We start from the raw sequence: 16,983 nt of genomic DNA on the forward strand, positions 1-16,983 counted from the left end.
TGCACACACTCGCCACACACTAAGTGCTCACTGTGCTTCATGCAGCTAGTGGCCACTCTACTGGACAGTGCTGATACAGGCAAGTGTTCTACCACTAAACTACATCCCCAGCCCAGAAAGTTCTTGTAGATAGCCTATGTCTAATCAAGGCCAGATGTAGCTTAGCCTGGGAGAGGTGGCGATAGAAAGAGGGAAAGGGGCTCACAGCAGAGAGGGGGCAACTTAGGCAGATTTAGGAGATAATTTTAGAACAGCACCCATGGACATAGAACACAGGTCAGATGTAGGGAGGAGTGGAAAGGGTGGAATTCAGGACAACTGCTAACTGGTTTGACTCCTTATGCCATAAGACACCCCATCGCTCTCTGTCCAACTCCTGCTTTCACCAAGCAACCATCTACCTGTAAGTACCACTGGGGTATTTCCATATATGAATGGCAGACATGCATTCGGATATTACAATATCCAGAGCACAGATCCCAGGACATTCTGGCTTCTAGAGTAAACCAGGCAATTTTAAAAATGCAAACATTAAGTACATGCAGATGAGGCATAAAGGTGTAATAAAAAGTAAAACAAGGTTCCAGATCAAGGGCAGCAGGCATGAGACATATAGAAATGGGAAATGAAATAAAGAAAAAGCATTATCAGAAAACAGGCTGGATAACAAGGAATTTGTAAAACAGAATTACCAAAACACAGTATTTGCAAAATCCAAAACTTTGGTTTCAACAGAAAAGCCACTGAAATAAATTTGTTTACCTAAACTAAGAAGAAAAAAAAATGAATGTAATCCCAAGAGAGTCTAGGTCTTTCTGCTAAACATTGATAAATCATGATTGTGGCCCTGAATTGTTAAGAAAAGATATAGGGATAGGGATGAGGCTCAATGGTAAAGGGCCTGGGTTAAATGCCAGTCAAAAACAAAATGGGGGGAAGAAAGAGAAATGTGAAGGCAGTAATGATTCTTGAAGTGTGCTCTCACTTGGAAAGTTAGATTTCTTTATCCAGAGGACTCCTACACCTTGCTCAGCCTGGATGCACTAAATTACCACAGAGTCCAAACAACTAGGATTTGATGCCTCTATAAATGTACTGCTTTATTGAAGTGTCATTTATTCACTTTTTTCTTAAATAGAAAACTGAGTCCTCGCTATAAGTATTTTGAGCAATGAGGATGTTGTCACCGGCAACCTCTGGGGAAGGGCTGAGGAGAAAATGAGGGGCCTCTATCACAATGCTCACAGGACAAATGGCACTATAAGAGCCACTGGTAGATGAAGCTCAGAAGACTCTGAGCTCAGCACCTTCAGCTGTGCTAAAGTGAAGCTATAACCCATAAATGCAGTTCCCAGCTTATATGTAAAAAAAGAAAAATGTGAAACTACCTTGTCAACGGGACACCCTTTGCTAGTCCTTTATTTTCATTTTTTAAGACTGATGGTTTTCTAGCACATGACCCAGCTCTTCCACTCCTTAGTATTTAAAATCGGCATATTGTAGTAATTCATGCATCCCTGTGTTTACAGCAGTGCAATTCACAAAAGTTGTGGAGCCAGCCCAGGTGCCTGTCAACAGATGAAAGGATCAAGAAAATGTGGTCTATATTCACAATGGAGTTCTACTTAGCCATAAAGAAGAATGAAGTTATGTCATTTGCTGGTAAATGGATGAAACTGGAGAACATCTTGCAAAGTGAAATAAGCCAGACTGAGAAAAATCAAAGGTTTTCTCTCATATACAGAAACTCCAGAGAAGAAAAGGAATGAAAAAGGGATCTCATGAAAATAAAAGGGAGAAGTGTAGAGTAAAAGAAGAGATCAATGCAGAGAGAGGAAGGGTGTGAAAGGTTAGGTATTAGGGAATTAAATTGGCCAAATTATACTATGTGCATGTATGGATATATCACAATGAATCCCACTCTTATGCATAATTATTATGCATCAATTAAAATAAATAAATAGAAGGGATACCAGTAGAGGAAGGGGACTGAGGGAGAAGTGCTTGGGAATGAAATGAACCACATTACTTTGTGTGCATGCATGATTGTCACAATGAATCCCACTACTATGTATAATTATAATGCACTCACTAATAAAAACATTAAAAAAAAAAAAAACTAATGGCTTTCTTCAGGATGCATTTCCCCTGATAAACTATGCTAGCCACGAGGACTGGGTTTCCAGGCTAACTCATAAAGCCCATCACTCTGAGCTGATTTAAGTATGGATAATAGCCCTGAGCTAAACTCTCCTCAAAGAGGCCAGCAACTACTCATGGCTGTGGTTTTCACTATAGAACAAACCTTCATGCAAGATTGTCACACACAGGATCTCTCTCTTTGGCAACCCCAAGACCCTTTGATCACCATGCCACCTTCTTCTCAGGGGAATCCCCCTGCCCTACCTCCAAGAAAAGGGTCATCTCCTTCCACCACAGACCCTCTGGCTACAGAGTGAGGGACGACAGCATTACCAGCATTTCACAAGCAGCCCGGTGACAACAACCCTGCAGGCAGGTCCTAGAGAGAGGAAAGCCCAGGCTTGGAAAAATTCAGTAAACGCCAAGCCCTTGCTGAAGTCATGTGGCTACCAAATAGTAAGGTGAGGGAGTCTGGATCCAGTCCAGCCTGGCCCCCACAGGCTGCCTCGTGCCTCTGAGAAGCAGATGTCATTTTGGTGGCAAGAGACAGGTGGGTGGCTGTCAGCAAGCACAGACATGGTTGCGAGGGCCTGAAGAAAAGAGCAGTTTCTCCTTTTTTTCCAAGGCTGTTTAGTTCAAGGAAAGCAGGAGGGGCAGGCCAAGGAGAGCCACCCCACTCAAGTGAGTGGCCTGTGCCAGGTGCTCTGCCAGGCTTTCCCGTGAGGAAGAGAGGTCTCCACTCCTCCAACTCCAGTGGACAGCGGGGGCCCTGGGAGGTGGCCACTCCTGGCTGACAGCTCCCTGATGAAACAGTTTCAAGACCCAAGGGACAGGGCTCTGAGATGTTAGTGAAATAACCCAAGGGTTACTGTCCCCACAGGATACCTACTCTCATCAAATGGTGTCCAGCAATTAAACTGGGACCCTGGAGAGATAACCCACAACAACCAAGGTTTCTTCCAGAAGAAGAACAGTCAATGACAGAACCCACCAAATGTCACATTCAAAGGATCAATTCAGAAGTTTTACCCCCAAAATGCAACCTGTTCACCCCGCTTCCTATATCTCCCCCCGCCCCCCATCCTGCTCCGTATGTTCTCTTTCCTCGTGGCCAACCAATCCTCTAATCCCACTGCCAAGCCACCAAGACTATTTCTAAGGACTACTGGGGACTGAGACATCTATGTCCTGGTCACCACGTGTACAGCCACACCCAAAGAATTAGCAACACTTGGTTCAAGCAAGAGAAAGTTTTCATAATTGCAATTCACTTAAAGAACCTTCTGCCTCTTGGCCAACTGCCTGCGTGGTGTATGCACAGCACGCTGACTCCAGACTGTCTGTCATGAACCAGGAAGCCCCCATGTACTGCATGTACGACGGCTCCTGCAATGCAATTGCCTCCTGGAACTCACAAATCCAGTCTCTAAACTAGGAATCTCCAGACTCTGAAATCCAAACCCTGACCTCTGGGCTCCATTCCAGTTGCCAACTGCCCAGGGGCCACTCAGTCCTTCACTGCTTGCACTGACTCGTCAGCTCACCTTCCCTCTTTAGGTCCTCGACACATTCCATCTCCCAAGCTACAGGGAGGAAGTCAGCCTTAGTTCCTCCCACTCCTTCAATACTGTATATTCTGTCCCTAAGTTGAGCCTTTATCTTTCATCAAACTCTGTATTGGGTATACCCCCCCCCAACACCCCAGATCTCCGTCCCCATCATCATCACCCTGGGGCAAGTACTCCCTGCCAGTCTACAGCAGCCTCCTATCTACACTCTTATTCAAGGTCCCAGCCTCCCCATCTATCCACTCCACTTCCAGAACAGCAGCACTAAATGACTAGCATTCTCACGTTGTTCTGGCTCCTAACTGGCTGGCCCATAATCTTATCAAGACTGATCTCTGTAATTCATGGAGGAGTCAGCCTTGCACTTCTGTCTCCCCAGTGACCCTAGTTTCCATAAAACAGCTCACTCTCTCACACACACGCTAAGCTTGGCTCTACCTCCATACCTGTGTCCTTTCCTCCTCCAAAATGACACCTATTCAGATCCCATGCAATTGTCCAATCCAGGAACTCTTCCAAATTTATTTATTGACTATTCCCAGACCTGAAACCTCAATGCACACATTTTAAGGGCCACCCTGTAAATATCCTGTCAGTGCTTCAGGGTCTACCCTTACAAGACACATCAGGATTCCATTCCTGTCTCTGTCAGGCACCAGTCTTGACCAAGTCCTTTAACACACTGTCTAACCTCTCTGCTGTAAAACAGCAGCAACAGTAACAACTGTATCTTACAAGTCAACTACTACCATAATTAAATGAGGTGATGTACATAAAAGTGCCTAGTTCTATGTTTGGTTCATAATAAACATATGACATAGGCTCGAAATAAGCAGTAATACTTGCTAATTAACCCCAAACAAAATGTCTCATTTTTAATCTTATCATGGAAAGCACATGTTCTTCTGCACCTCAAGCAACCTCTCAGGCTGGAGGCACGTTGGGATTCTTGTCATTGTTGCATTGTCCTGATGTTCCAGCCCTAAAAATAGCAGCCTTGTTCACATCTCTGAGGTGCATGGGGACAAAGGGTGTCCTCCACAGGTCACTACAATACTGAATGTTGAGTGGCAGCATGGAGTCCTGGCCTCTTCATCCACAGAGACCATGCCTCTCGTCATCTGCATTTACACAGCCACCCAAAATCAGAAAGGATGGTGGCCACCAGGGATGAAGAAAGGGGCCAAGAAGGCGTTAGTGTTTAATGGGTGGAGTTTCAGTTTTGCAAGACTAAAGGCTTTGGGAGGTGATGGAGGTGATAATTCAGGACAATGCAGAGGTGCTTGGTGCCACTGAAGTGTATACTTAAAAATGGTTAAGGTGGGGCTGGGGTTGTGGCTCCATGATCTAAAGCTTACCTGGCACATCTAAGGCACTGGGTTCAATCCCCAACACCACATTTAAAAAAAAAAAAAAAACTAAATAAACAGCATAAAATTATTTAAAAAATAAATAAATAAGGGAAATAAGGGAGAACTTAGTGGTAGAGCTCAAGCTCTGCATGCACAAGGCCCTTGCTCAATCTTCAGCCCGTGCAAGCATACCCTCATGCATGCACACATACACAAATACACACACACACACACACACACAGTTAAGACAGTAAATTTTTTTTGTTATGTGTATTTTACAATTTTAAAAATTACAAAGAGAGGGAAAGGAAAGCAGAGTGAATTATTTTGTACATCTCCTGACCTGGAACACTGAAAGTATATTTATATGACAGTATATTTAACTGAGCCATAGGCTGGGAGCAGGAATGCAGGGGAAGGAAGCGAGAATTCAGACTGAACAAAAGTCTAGATTCAGACCAGAAAAGGCAATGAATTTCCCCAAAAAAGCCTTCCTGGAAGGATCAGTATCATCTCTTATACCCCAGAACTCTACTTAAAAGGTAATTAGCCCCTGCCAAAAAACAGACACAAGTGACTTCTTGATAATTACTTTGGAAAAGTAGGACTTTATGGTACACAGGACAGATGGCACCCAGACATTGATTTCTCTCCTTTCTGAAGCCCCAATAAAAACACACAAACTGTAGCCATAAAGCTAGACTGTGACTAGATAAGGTCTGAGAGGGACTGACAGCTGAGTCCTAGACCAATAGCAAGGAAGGCAGAGATCCAACCTGATTACACCCCAGAATTTCCAAAAGACTCCGGCACTGGCAACTCCAGGTAACTCCTGGTTGGGGTGAAACAGAGACTAAAATAAGGAGGAAGGGTTGAATATCTGTCCAGAGAGTGGTCAGAGACCCAGATCCCTCTCCACTGCAAGCAGCCCCTCCCCCACACCACCACCACCCCTTCTAAAGCAGGTAAAAACAAAAGTCTCACCTGTGCCAGGTTTCAGCCAGGCACAGTGGCACATGCCTGTGATCCCAGCTACTCTGGAGGCTGAGACAGGAGAATCCTAAATTCAAGGCCACCCTGGGAATGTAACAAGACCTTGTCTCAAAATTAAAAAGGGCTGGGAATGTAGCTTAGTGGGTTAAATCGCTAGTACCTCAGAAACAACAGCAGCAAAGGTCTCAGGACTGTACAAGAATGAGCTCCGTTAAAAATAGAGGTACCATCTGATAATACAGTGACTAAGAAAATGTGTGTGAACCAGATTTGGTGAGAAATATAAACACTATTCTAGATATTTCAGACAGGAAGAGATTTAATTCAGGAAATTCAAAGTTTACAAAATCCTTGGAAGGGTGATGAGAAGAAAGATCAGGAAAACCACCACTGTTGTTCAGGAAATCAGAATGTCTAAGAAATCACAAGAAACTGCACAGGGGATTCAAGTGCCCCATCACTGAGATGGCTCCAAGTCCCATGGGGGCCTCCCAGAAGCTGCCAGAAAAATGTCACATTCGCCATGGGTCATAGCTGCAAGAGTAATAGTAGCTTTTCACTTTCTTTTACCTTCCAAATCTCTTACTAGCAGAATCAAAACCAGAATCCTGCTGTCAAAGTACTCTGGAAATACAGTGTCCAGATTCAAAGTCCTACGATAGAGAAGAAAGCCTAGCAAAACAGGGACAGGGATAGAACCGATAGTCAACATCCAGCCTGGATCCAATATCCAGATACTGAGGCCATTCCAGTCCCCTTCTCCCACTCTGCTCCCTGAAATCAGCAGACAGGGCTTCACTTCCCAGGAAAGAGGTAAGAAAAGTCACCTAACCACTGTACAAAAGGGGGAAAAAAAATCAAGATTGTAGCATTTAAGTTACCCATACCACCCTACAGTGAAGTTCACAGTCAATCAACAGAATAAAGAATTCTTAACTTTTCCCAGCAGCTCAGGAGGCTGAGGCAGGAAGATCACAAGTTCAAAGCCAGCCTCAGCAACTTAGCAAGGCCCTAAAGCAACTTAGAGAGAGACCTTCTCTCTAAATACAATACAAAAAAGGTCTGGGGATGTGTGATTTGGTGGTTAAACAACCCTGGGTTCGATCCCTGGTATCCCCTGAAGCAGCCAAAAATTCACAACCCAAGCGGTTCCAATTTTTTTCAAAAAGAGACAATTAAATTCTATAAATTTTAATTGGCTTTACAAAGAATGTGCTTGCTGTGACACATGACACCTGTAGTTGAACTAAGACTAATACACTAGCACGAACCCAAAAAAACAAGTTTCAGGCAAGGTATGTGATCAGAGAAAGCAACTGTACTTTTCTGAACTAAACTCTAGTACTTTGGTTTTCTAGGTACGGCCTGGGAACCCTGCAAACTCCAGAGACACTCCAAGCACTTTGGAAGGTCAAAAACATTTTCATAAGATGAGATTATCTTTTTCACTCTCATTCTTTCATAGCATACAATGGGGCTAGGGACATGGCTTCATGTAGAGCTCTGTCCTGGCTTGCTTGAGGCCCTGGGTTCCACCCATGTTATCAAAGGAGTAAAAAAAAAGTTGTTAACAGTTTACAGTGGCATTTTTCAGAGGCTACATGACATTGCCACCCCAGCAACTAATGAAATGCAATTATTTAAATTGTTTAAAAAGTTTTTCTGTTTTAATTTCTAATACAGTGGGTATTTAAACCAGTAGATGGAAACCCTGCAAAAAATTCTGCGGGAACCCTAAAAATATTTCAGAATATAAAGAGGTCATAAAGCTTGCTTTTGACAAGTGAAACTAAGTAAATTAGATTCAGTTTAAGTTTACTTCTTCAAAAAAGAATAGAGTCTGTAAGTTCCTAAGTTTTGCTTTACCATCACTTATTAGTTTATCCATTAGAAGAGTCTTGGGGCTTGAGTTGTGGCTCAGCAGTAGAGCGCTCGTCTAGCACAAGCAGGGCCCTGGGTTCGATCCTCAGAACCACAAAAAAATAAAAGAAAAAAGGTATTGTGTCCAACTACAACTAAAATAAAATATTTTAAAAAAGGAAGAGTCTTCTACATAAAACATTATTGTGCTCCCTATAAGTGAGCACCTTCTAGGCATTTCTAGGCAATGTGCACAGCACAATGATAAAAAGCACAAATCTACAGTGACCTAGATATTTGTACCAATGATCAAAGCAGCTTTACTCACAATAGCCAAAAGTTGATAATATCTCAATATTCTACAACAGATGAATGGATAAGCAAAATGCGACACATATACACAGAGGAATATTATTCAACCTTAAAAAGGAATAAAGTTCTGAAACACGTTATAACATGGATGAACCTGGAACACATCATGCTGGGTGGAATAATCCAAACACTAAAGGTAAAACACTGAGTGATTCCACTTAGATGAGGTACCTAGAATAAGTAAAGCCATACAGAGAGAAAATGGAAAGTGCTTACAAGGAGCAAGGAAGAAGGGAAATGAGGAACTATTGAGCTGCCATTATTGCTAGCAATGCCTGAGATAATACCAGGCATATAAAAAGTATACATATTTGTGGAGGAAAAGACAGAAAGAAGGACTTACTGAACTCCTAACATAAAGTTTTCCCATAAGCAGATGGAGATCTCAAAGCCTTTCCTCATGTGTACCTAAACCAGTCATGACCACCAGAACTCTGACCACTAGTTTTGCAAAGAATCCCAAGAAAGATGAGAACCAACCGTGACATTTCAACATTAGCAATCCAGAGAACTGGGGTTCAGAGAACTGGGGTTCGGGGTGCTTCTTAGAAAATAGCCCAGATGCTAGAAGGGAGAAAGAGGTATTGGAGGTACTCTACACTGAGTTTCATATCTCTTTGGACCACCATTTTGGTATAGCCACTGTGTGCAGATGATTGTCACAACAGGTGTGGCCCAACAGCCCTAGCCTCAGCTGCACCCAGGAGCTCTTGCTGCTCAGCTGCTGGTGGTCATACGAAGCCTGCAGATCCTACTCAGCCTTCTGGGCACAACCTCAAACCTGGAAGAGTGAGGGCCTTTGCACTCCTGGAGCAACACTTGCCCAGTGGGGGATGGGAGCCAGTAGATAAATATCTCCCTCTTCCATATCTCAAGTGGAGGACTCCGAGAAACATTCCACAGTTCCCTGAGGGATTAAGCACCAGTTGCATACTGCGGAAACCAACTCTGTAGCTTACTCTTGGAGTGGCTTTCCTTCCTTCTCTTTGTCACTATTCCCTTGGTCACTATTCCATTTCTGAGGACATCTTTCCAAAATAAACTGCCTGCTCTAAAGCACTATTTCAACATCCACGTTTCCAGCTGACCCAGCTGAGATAGTTAGCAGTCCACAGAACACAGACGGCAAGGGGGTGTGACCAGCACCAGAGTGGCAGGCTCCTGAGCAGCCTGAGATGCTTGCTACGGAGACTCACACCTAGGAAATGCTTTAAAAATAAGAATTAAATGGGGGAAAGCAAATAAGAGAAGAGCCAACTAGGGAAGATAGACTATAACTGCTATATTATATGACACAGACTCTAAGCAATACAAGCACTGAGAGGAAAGGATGAAGTCTAAAGGGGCAGGATGGGGGGAGGAGGAAACAGAGCCTTGAAAAATAATGATGAGAGGAAGGGCCTTAGAAAAGGAAAGGAGTCTCAAGTGTGGAAGAGTCATAGATGGGTCTCACCAGAGCTGGCAACCTCGACACGAAAGAGGTGCAGCCAAGAAATGAGAGTAGATTTTCATGGTGGTCTGTTAGTACAAGGGTGAACCACTTTCAATGAACCACATGAAACTTTCTACATAACATATGACAATCAAATTCTTGGGCTCACAACTTACAATTGACTCCTTTTCTCCCTTCCTTCCTTCCTCCCACCCTCCCTCCCTTCATTCTTCCTTCTCTCTCCCCCCCAACTTCTTTTCTTTTTTAAATCAAATATATATAGTGACTACTTATCAGCCAGGCACACTTTACATATTAAATTATTTAATCCACAGAACAACCTCCTTGAGTTAAGTTCTGTTATGGTCTCCGTTTTATCCATGGAGAAACTGGGACCCAGAGGAGTAACCCATCTGGGTGACAGAATCAGAATTGGATCCCTGCTAGTTTGGCTGTCTCTTTCACAGTTGTCCCCCCAATAATCAATGAAGTCACCACATTCTATGTGATCATCTCACATGATTCCTTTCCCTGCATTTCCCATGTGTTGTACCCTCACCATTTACAGACTATGTCACCCATGTAATTTGTATGTTTCCTAAACATCTGAGATCCTGGTATAGATGCCAGCTGGTGCGAATAAGAAAAAGACCTAGCCTTGGGAATGGTCACACTCAAAGGTAGACATAAGCGTGTGGTTCAATAGAGATGCTTATGGGGTCTAGTGGGGGGCACTATGGAAATGACTCCAAGAGGAAGAACCACTTGAATTGAATGTTTTAAAAGATGCTCAGATGGGAAGTGGATTACAGAGCTCAGGAGAAAACCAAATCAGAGAGGTGAACAAAGGTAGGTGAAAAATCAAATTCTTCCTCATTCCAAAGTAGCTGTTTTGGAGCACCTGCTATATACCAAGCCCTAGAAGGTGGGTGGGAAGCAAGCAGAATAATACTGAAAATAGTTACATGCTGTTCCATTCAATACATCCCACCATGTGAAGAATAGCAGAGGTCTTCACACTGTACCCAAAACATAATAAAAATTTGTTGCTTCAGTCTTCTTCCAATCCCACTCTAAACCTCATTAGTTAGAGTGGCTTTCTGTAACTGACTATATAAAAACAATATCAGGTACTGAGGATATAGCTCAGTGGCATAGTGGGTGCTTAGCAAGTACATGTTCTAGGTTCAATGCACTTAGCAAGTGCATGTCCCCAGCACACACACAAAAAAAAGTCAAGATCAAACACTTTCCCCATCATCTCTCTTTCCCCATCTACTCTCTTTTTGATTCTGAGCTTACTTCTTCTTACTTGTCAATTCATTCTTTTTCTTTTAAAAACAATCTAGGCAAATAATAAGAAGATACTCATACTTGATATGCTTGCACATGTAATTTTCCTTCCCTAGAATGCTGGTCTTCTTGATTTTCTATCCATCTTTATCTATGAACTTTCTCACCAGTATCCAATACAAGGATGAATTTTTTTCACTTGTTTTTGCCTTTCTCTACCATAGTCCCACAGTTCTTGTAAATTAAAAACATTTTGATGTGCATGGCACCAATGAACTTCACTCTGAATGGTTCTTAGCCATGCATGTATGAGCTCGCACACAGCAGTTGCTCAAGAAATGTGTAATGGATTCACAACCGAATGTTAAGAAAGTGCCACAAGGAAATACCTCACATTATCAGGCACTGTGCTTTAAGATACCTAGTATAAAACCTTCCTTCTCTTCCTCCCCTGGAACACAGATAATGAAATATAATGATTCATCAGACTTGTAAGTAATCCTACTCTCCCCCAAGGAACTACTGTGATACAAATGAAATCATCATTTTATACTGGACAAGATGTTTCTAGAACAGCATTTGGCACACAGTAAATTCCCAGTACCATTTGTAGAAGTTAATTAAAACAATCAGCTTTTTCTCACACCTGCCATATACTTTATAACAAGTTTCTCCAATAAAAAAGTCTAATCTTGAAGAGCAATCCAAATCAAACATGAAGAAACTCGTCTACAATCCTAAAAGACTTTCTTCTTCCTAGAGTTCAAGGCTTGTCAATTGCTTAAGTTAGTTAGCAATTGACCCTCATCGTTCTCCACTCTCAGGGGCTATTAGTGTATTCTGCCCAAAACTGGACTGGCCAATCTGCACAAGACATTCTCAAATATTTTGTGGATAACAGGAAGCACTGGTACTGCTGATGGTCACTGTGAGTACTGGGATCATGATATCCTGTTTTAAACACAACCACTCCACTCCTCTCTGCATGGATCTTTTTGAAAGGAAAAAAAAAAAAAAAAAGTAAGTTAGATTTTATCCCCAAATGACCTGGAATAACAAAAGAAAAACTAAACATCAGAGAAAGGATAATAATTCTGGGAGTCCAATGCATACCAAACAATAATGCTTTGAAACCAACCATATGAACCCACAAAGTAATAAAGGAAACTTTGGAAATTTTGCACTCATTTGTTTTTTGTGTGTGTGTTATTTTTTTTTTCCTTCAAGGATACTCTACATACTATGAATAAAATGTGTTGGATTGTTGTGAGACCGCCTCTCCCTCCAATCCATGCACACCTCCCCATGCATTGAGATCTGCTGGGTGACACATGAGATCTAAAGTGGGTGGATAAAAATAACCCGGTCCTCAAAAAGACATGATAAACGCCAGACAGCTGAGTCACTTTGAAGCCCATCTTGACTCCCAAAAGGGACAATTCACCCTCCTTCTAGTTCTCACACATCCACTTACAACCAGGTGAAAACTACCAACAGCCGTCCTGGGTGGAGGGCGGTGATGCGTCGTTAACTTCCCCTCCAGTCTCTGAGGTCACGACTCGGGATTGAACTTTTAATAATTTATACTAGCGCACGTCAGCCAAGTGACTCATTTAGAAGGGAAAAGAAGAAAGGCTTAAGAAAACCATCATAATCCAGTAGACCCCCATCTCTGCTGCCCAAGTGGAGACATCCAGATTTTCTCTGACATTCTAATGCCAAGAAACAGTGGAGAGAAATGGAAAGTGGAAGGAGAAAAGCTCAGAGGACATGAGAATTGTCCAGGAGTGGGAATCCCGGGGCAAAGCAAAGGGTCCCAGGAAGAGAAATGCTGTGTTTTAGGGGGTACGGGATCGATCCCTACCACCTACCCGCCCCCGACTCTCACCCCAGGGAGGGCGCAAACGATCTGCAACGTGCAGCTCAGAGCAGGGAACTCACTCTTTGATTCCATCTATCTTTCAAACAGTGGCGGGGCTGTGGGAAGGCAGCTGGGGATCGGGGCCCTTGCAGCCTAGCAACCCAGCGCAGCAGACCACTCTGGCGACCCCGTCTTCGGCGGCAGCAGCCTTGGGGCGCTCCTTAAGTGGCTGCCGAACTGCAGTGCCCCCCGAGCCAACTCCGCTCCGGCAGGAGGAGGAGGTCCCCTGCCGCCGCTGCGCATCTTCTCCCCTGCCTCACTTGCAGCCGAGGTCCGCGGCTCGCGGCCGCCCCAGGCCGCCGGCACCGCGACCCTCCCGGAGGCTCCTCACTTACAGGGGAGTCGTAGGAGAAGGCGCACTCGTTCTTGTAGACCCTGTCCCCGGACCTGGGCACGCGGATGGTGGGCATGTGGGGCACCAGAAGCTCGCCGATGTCTCCTGCAGCCATCTTCCTGCTGCCGCTGCCGCCCGGCATGCTGAACAGGGCGCCCCGGCGCTGCATGGCCGCGGCGCGCACCGAGCAGAGCCGAGCAGAGCCGGGCCGGAGCGCGGGGTCTGCCGGCCGCCGCGGCGCCAGCGGGCGGGCGGGCTGCGCGGGAGACGCGAGCCGAGCCGGGGAGGGCGGGCGGGCAGAGCGGGTTGAACTGGCCGCGGGGCGGGAGCGGGCACCGGGGCCCCGGGCTAGGGGGACGCTGCTATTTTTAATCCAATGGCGAGTCGCCGGCCCAGCTGCAGCGTCAGGCGGGGCGCTGGGGAGCGCCAGCCGCAGCGCGCCGGGGAGGGGGCGCTGGAGGGGGCTCTGCGCCCGGCCCGGCTCAGCGGCGGGGGCCGGAGGGTTCCCCGGGACGGCGGAGCGGGATCCCCAAGCCGGCGGGGAGCCAGAACGCCCCGCGGGAATGCATCGGGCTTCTCGCCCACGCCAGCGGCTGCGGCGGGCCACCACCGCGGTGTTTTCGATCCTGAATCCCTAGCTTGCCAGGGGACAGCTCCAAGGAGGCCAACACAAAGAGCAGGACTGAAGCTTACAAAAAACAAGAGAGAGAGAAGAGGTGACTTGGTCGGGGTGGGACTCGATGTGCAAACCTGGAACATAATGGATCAAATCCATGTTTGTGCCCCGTTCTTGGGTATTACCTCAATAAGGCTTACTCCTCACTTTTTAACACCCAAAGCTCAAAAAAAAAAAAAAAAAAAAAAAAAAAAAAAAAAAAAAAGAAAGAAAATAGAATAGAATGAACTCAGTACTCACAGCAGTACCATACAGCAGTATGGTTTGCAATAATACAGGTTTTTCTTACGTATTGCTAGGGGAGGTCAGGATTTCAGGGTGGAGGAGGTTTTATATTTTTCTCTACCTTTCGAATATCTTCTGTGTGATTCAAGGTGTACAAGTCGAATATTCAGTGGCCTGATTTGAGGATCTTATGGGTAGACATACATATTCCTGGCTTGCTCAACCATTTCTTCAAAAAATAAATGATGAGTGGGGTTGGGTTGGGGAGCTAATTATTTGTGAACAGATCATGCCTCGGGGGAACTATCATTTTCTTAAAAAAAAAAAAAAAACTCTTACAACACTGGTTCAATTCCATTGAGGTTGCCTTTCTACATATACATGTATGTATACACACATAAAAGTGTGTTGGGTGGACTGGGGTTGTGGCTTAGTGGTAGGGAGCTCGCCTAGCACGTGTGAGGCACTGGGTTGGATCCTCAGCACCACTTAAAAATAAATAAATAAAATAAAGGCATTGTGTCCTGGACTGAGGATGGAACCCAGTGCTTCACATGTGCTAGGCAAGCTTTCTACCACCAAGCCACAACCCCAGCCCATCCAACACCCTTTCAAGGCATGGACATTCAGTAAAACCTGCTAAGGAATGAAATGCAGAATACCAAAAAATGGTTAATGGAGCAACGGATTTCTTTAAGCCTCTTCTAGATCAAATAGTCCTTAAAGTCTTGTTATATTTTTTTTTCTCTGTTATTTTCCCAGGTCTCTCTGACTCTACCAAACTGTCGCTAGATTTCCGTACCCTTCGAACAAGGCTCAAGCTTGCCATACATTCTCCTAACTCACAATTCCAAATGTTGCCCAGTGGAGATGGAAGGGAACTGGCAAAGAGCAAGGAATTAAACATTATCTCTATCCTCATCATTGAGCAAATACTCTCAACCAGCTTTTGTTTGGGATTTATTCTCCCCAGTGTTTCACCTCTAGTATCTATATGTTTTAGTCAGCTTTTTCACTGCTGTGACCAAAAGACCTGAGAACAATTTTAGAGGAGGAAAAATTTATTTTGAGGCTTAAGGTTTCAGAAATCTCAGTCCATAGATGGCCCACTCCTTGCTCTGGGCTGGAGAATAGGCAGAAGAACATGGTGGAAGGGTGTGGCAGAGGAAAGCAGCTGAGAACATGGCACTAAGAAGCAGAGAGACTTCACTGGCTAGGGACAAAATATAAACCCCAAAGGCACACCCCCAATGACCTACCTCCTCCAGCCATACCCTACCTGCCTACTGCTACCACCCAGTTAATCCCAATTAATCAGAGATTAATTCACTGATTGGGTTAAGGGTCTCATAACCCAACTATTTCACCGCTAAACCTTCTTGCATTGTCTCACATGAGAGGTTGGGGGACACCTAATTTTTAAACCATGACATTCTGCCTTAAGTTCATTGATTACATGTGCTCCAATTGCAGAGAAAATTTTGATTCAAAACTTAAAATTTAATCTTAAATATAAATGAAATCAACAAGACAACAGCCAGGTGCAGTGGCACACATCTGTAATCCCAGTGGCTCAACAGGCTGAAGCAGGAGGATTGATAGTTCAAAGGCAGGCTCCGCAAAAGCAAGGTGCTAAGCAACTCAGTAAGACCCTTTAAATAAAATCAAAAATAGGGGCTAGGGATGTAGCTCAGTGATCAAGTACCCCTGAGTTCAATCCTCAGTATTTCCAAAAAAAAAAAAAAAATCAGCAAGACACCATTTTTCCATCTTCTAGGTTGATACAGATATATTGAGTTAGCCTGGGTTTGGGAAATAGGCCCTCATATACATTGTTGGTGAAAACAAAACAGTAAACCTTTGGAAGGAAATTTAATAAAGTTGATCATAATTTTATATGTATATACTATTTACCCAGTAATTCTTTGTGTAGACATTGAAGCCACAGATAAATTCGTACTGTGTAAGAATATTTGTTGGAAAACCATTTTAGTAACAAAAAGCTGGGAACAACCTAAAGGTTCATCTATAGGAAGTGGCTAAAATACAGACCCACTGAAAAGAATGAAGTCACTTTACATGTGCTGATGTGGAACCATCTCCAGATCACATTGCTAGATGAAACAAGCCAAGGACAAATTAATGTATAAAAGTAAGGACCTCATGCAAGCCTGATAACATGCAGTGTGCACTCAGACATATCCCATATACCATGACTTTCCTTCTTGTTGTTTGTGCCAGTAGTAAATATTTTTAATGTTGTTCATCAAGACATACATGCATATGTGTGTACACATTCCTTCAGATATCTCTAGAAGAATGCATAAGAAACTAATGACTGTTGGGTTCTGTAGAAAGGAAGAGAAAACCTGAAGTTCGAGGGGGATTTACTACTACTCCTTTCCTTTCTATACTATTCAAATTTAATTATGTGCAAGTACTATGTTAAAATTAATTAAAACACAATTGTAAATATACCCCAAATTCAATAGCAAGTAATAGTAATACAAGTTGAAGACAAATTAGTACATCAATGTGAGACCATTTCAAAACAGCATACCAATTGTTTTCATACAATGAAATGGGTCGAATTATAGAAAATGATATTCATACAGTCCACTGAAGTAATCAGCTAAGAAGAGGCTACAAGTCTGGGGGCTTTAACTTACCCCTGCCCACACCCATTACCTCCCAAAAGGACTGACATGATGTTACACCTTAATCCAGCTGTCTATCAGAATACCACTGACATATCAGATGGAAAACACTAATCAAATCAGGGGAAAATAGAAAACATCTTAACAGAGGTATGATT

At 43.9% G+C, this 16,983-nt stretch overlaps 1 protein-coding gene across 2 annotated transcripts in view; it reads right to left on the reverse strand.

The window, feature by feature from the left end:
- The window catches only part of Usp13 (ubiquitin specific peptidase 13), a 133,631-nt gene extending 120,195 nt beyond the window's left edge, over positions 1-13,436 (reverse strand). The window contains exon 1 of one of the 2 annotated variants that reach the window (XM_071615446.1): positions 13,269-13,312. Coding sequence is in view for 1 of the 2 variants with exons in the window: in XM_027942181.2 (XP_027797982.1) it covers positions 13,269-13,436 (168 nt within the window). In the remaining variant the exon portion in view is untranslated. Of the gene's footprint in view, positions 1-13,268 lie in introns of both variants that reach the window. The other variant, XM_027942181.2, reaches the window with a different exon arrangement.
- Between the last annotated feature and the right edge of the window lie 3,547 nt (positions 13,437-16,983).

The sequence above is a fragment of the Marmota flaviventris genome, chromosome 8 (assembly GCF_047511675.1).
Source record: "Marmota flaviventris isolate mMarFla1 chromosome 8, mMarFla1.hap1, whole genome shotgun sequence".
Lineage (NCBI taxonomy): Eukaryota > Metazoa > Chordata > Mammalia > Rodentia > Sciuridae > Marmota > Marmota flaviventris.